Genomic DNA, 1,377 nt, shown 5'->3' on the forward strand with positions numbered 1-1,377 from the left:
CAAGTATTTTATTCATTACTGAATAATACACATTTTTTAAAAGAAAAATTGTTAAGTTTTAGGTATTCACTTAGGAAATTATACATTTCCTTTTTTCAAGTAGTGCATAGAAATAATATATCTTGAAGATGGAATAATTAGTGATGAGAAATATGTAAGATTTCACACTACTAAGCACTGTTCTTACAGATCGATGTCAAGTAAAAGAAAGAGTGGAGATTTTGCACCAGAAAAGGAAAGTGGCACGGGGGTAACGACGCCATCTGCAAAAGATCGCATTTTGGCTTCTTCCAAGTCAATAACATCAGAGATCTTTAAAATTGGCACCAAGGTTCTTTCTCCTACACGTGAGAAGCTAGCAAAGACTGAAAATAGAAATTCAAATGTAAGTTACAACATTGATAACCTTGTGTATATTGTTTAACTGTATCATAAAATTTGATTTGAGAATGAAAACTTGATAATCGTTTCTACCTAAATCTTTAAGCTCTCAGTACTGAACAGATGAATTACAACAAGAAAGATATGGAAGTGTAAAATTTTAGATATGTTATTTTAGCTTTAAACTTGTTGATATGGCCTTAGCCTGCTGGAATATCATATACTCTAAAGGCACTTATTGGAATTCAGAAATTAATTGGTAAACAAATTGATTGTGAAAAAAAAGAAAGAGCATTGTCAGATTTAGATTGTTTAGGCCTTTCTTTTTTGTCCCTTGTTTAAACCCTTTATCTTCTGTATTCAAAGAAATCTTTGATAGGAAATCATCTCTGTGATTTCTTTAGTTATATTTTGTCATGTTTGGTTACCTGTTTGCATATAGGCTTGCAAGGTTTTATCATTTATGTAACTTTAGCTTTTGTCACAAAGTTAGTATCATGTCCAAAGATAAAACGGAACACTTACGCAATATACACAGAATAAAAACACACCATTATGGAGTCATTATTAGGTCTGCATCAGAAGTGTGGATTATTCAAGTTTGGAGTTAGATATATCTTAAACATTCTGTTCACTGCAGGCTTCCCTGAGTAGCAACAGTAGCAGTGGAGAACGTCCTGTGCTAATGACACGCAAGCAGTTGGTAGATCCCTTTGCATCAGATGATGAAGATGAGCCATCTGCCCCACCTGCAACTCAGGAGCAGCCACCAGCAAGGTTTTATTCCTTTTGTGTATAATGTTTACAAAAGTAGATCTCATATATTGTCAGAAAAAAAAAACAGTTAAGTGATAACAGAAGTTAAAGAAATAAAACAATTTTATGTCGATCTTTCAATGAGTTTATGTATATGGCTATACAGATGCTTGGCATAATCAGCAGGATAGCTGGTTTTAATTTGTTCTCTTTGGAGTTGTTGATAATAACTAACAAAAT

At 32.8% G+C, this 1,377-nt stretch overlaps 1 protein-coding gene across 1 annotated transcript in view; it reads left to right on the forward strand.

Moving 5' to 3' along the window:
• Positions 1 to 1,377, forward strand: part of LOC119585640 (EH domain-binding protein 1-like) — a gene marked incomplete in the record, with an annotated part of 320,960 nt that overhangs the window by 155,068 nt on the left and 164,515 nt on the right. Inside the window, 2 exon segments of the mRNA XM_037934314.1 lie at positions 190 to 385; positions 1,022 to 1,158. Of these exon segments, the coding sequence (XP_037790242.1) occupies positions 190 to 385; positions 1,022 to 1,158 (333 nt within the window).

This window comes from Penaeus monodon, chromosome 20 (genome assembly GCF_015228065.2).
Source record: "Penaeus monodon isolate SGIC_2016 chromosome 20, NSTDA_Pmon_1, whole genome shotgun sequence".
Lineage (NCBI taxonomy): Eukaryota > Metazoa > Arthropoda > Malacostraca > Decapoda > Penaeidae > Penaeus > Penaeus monodon.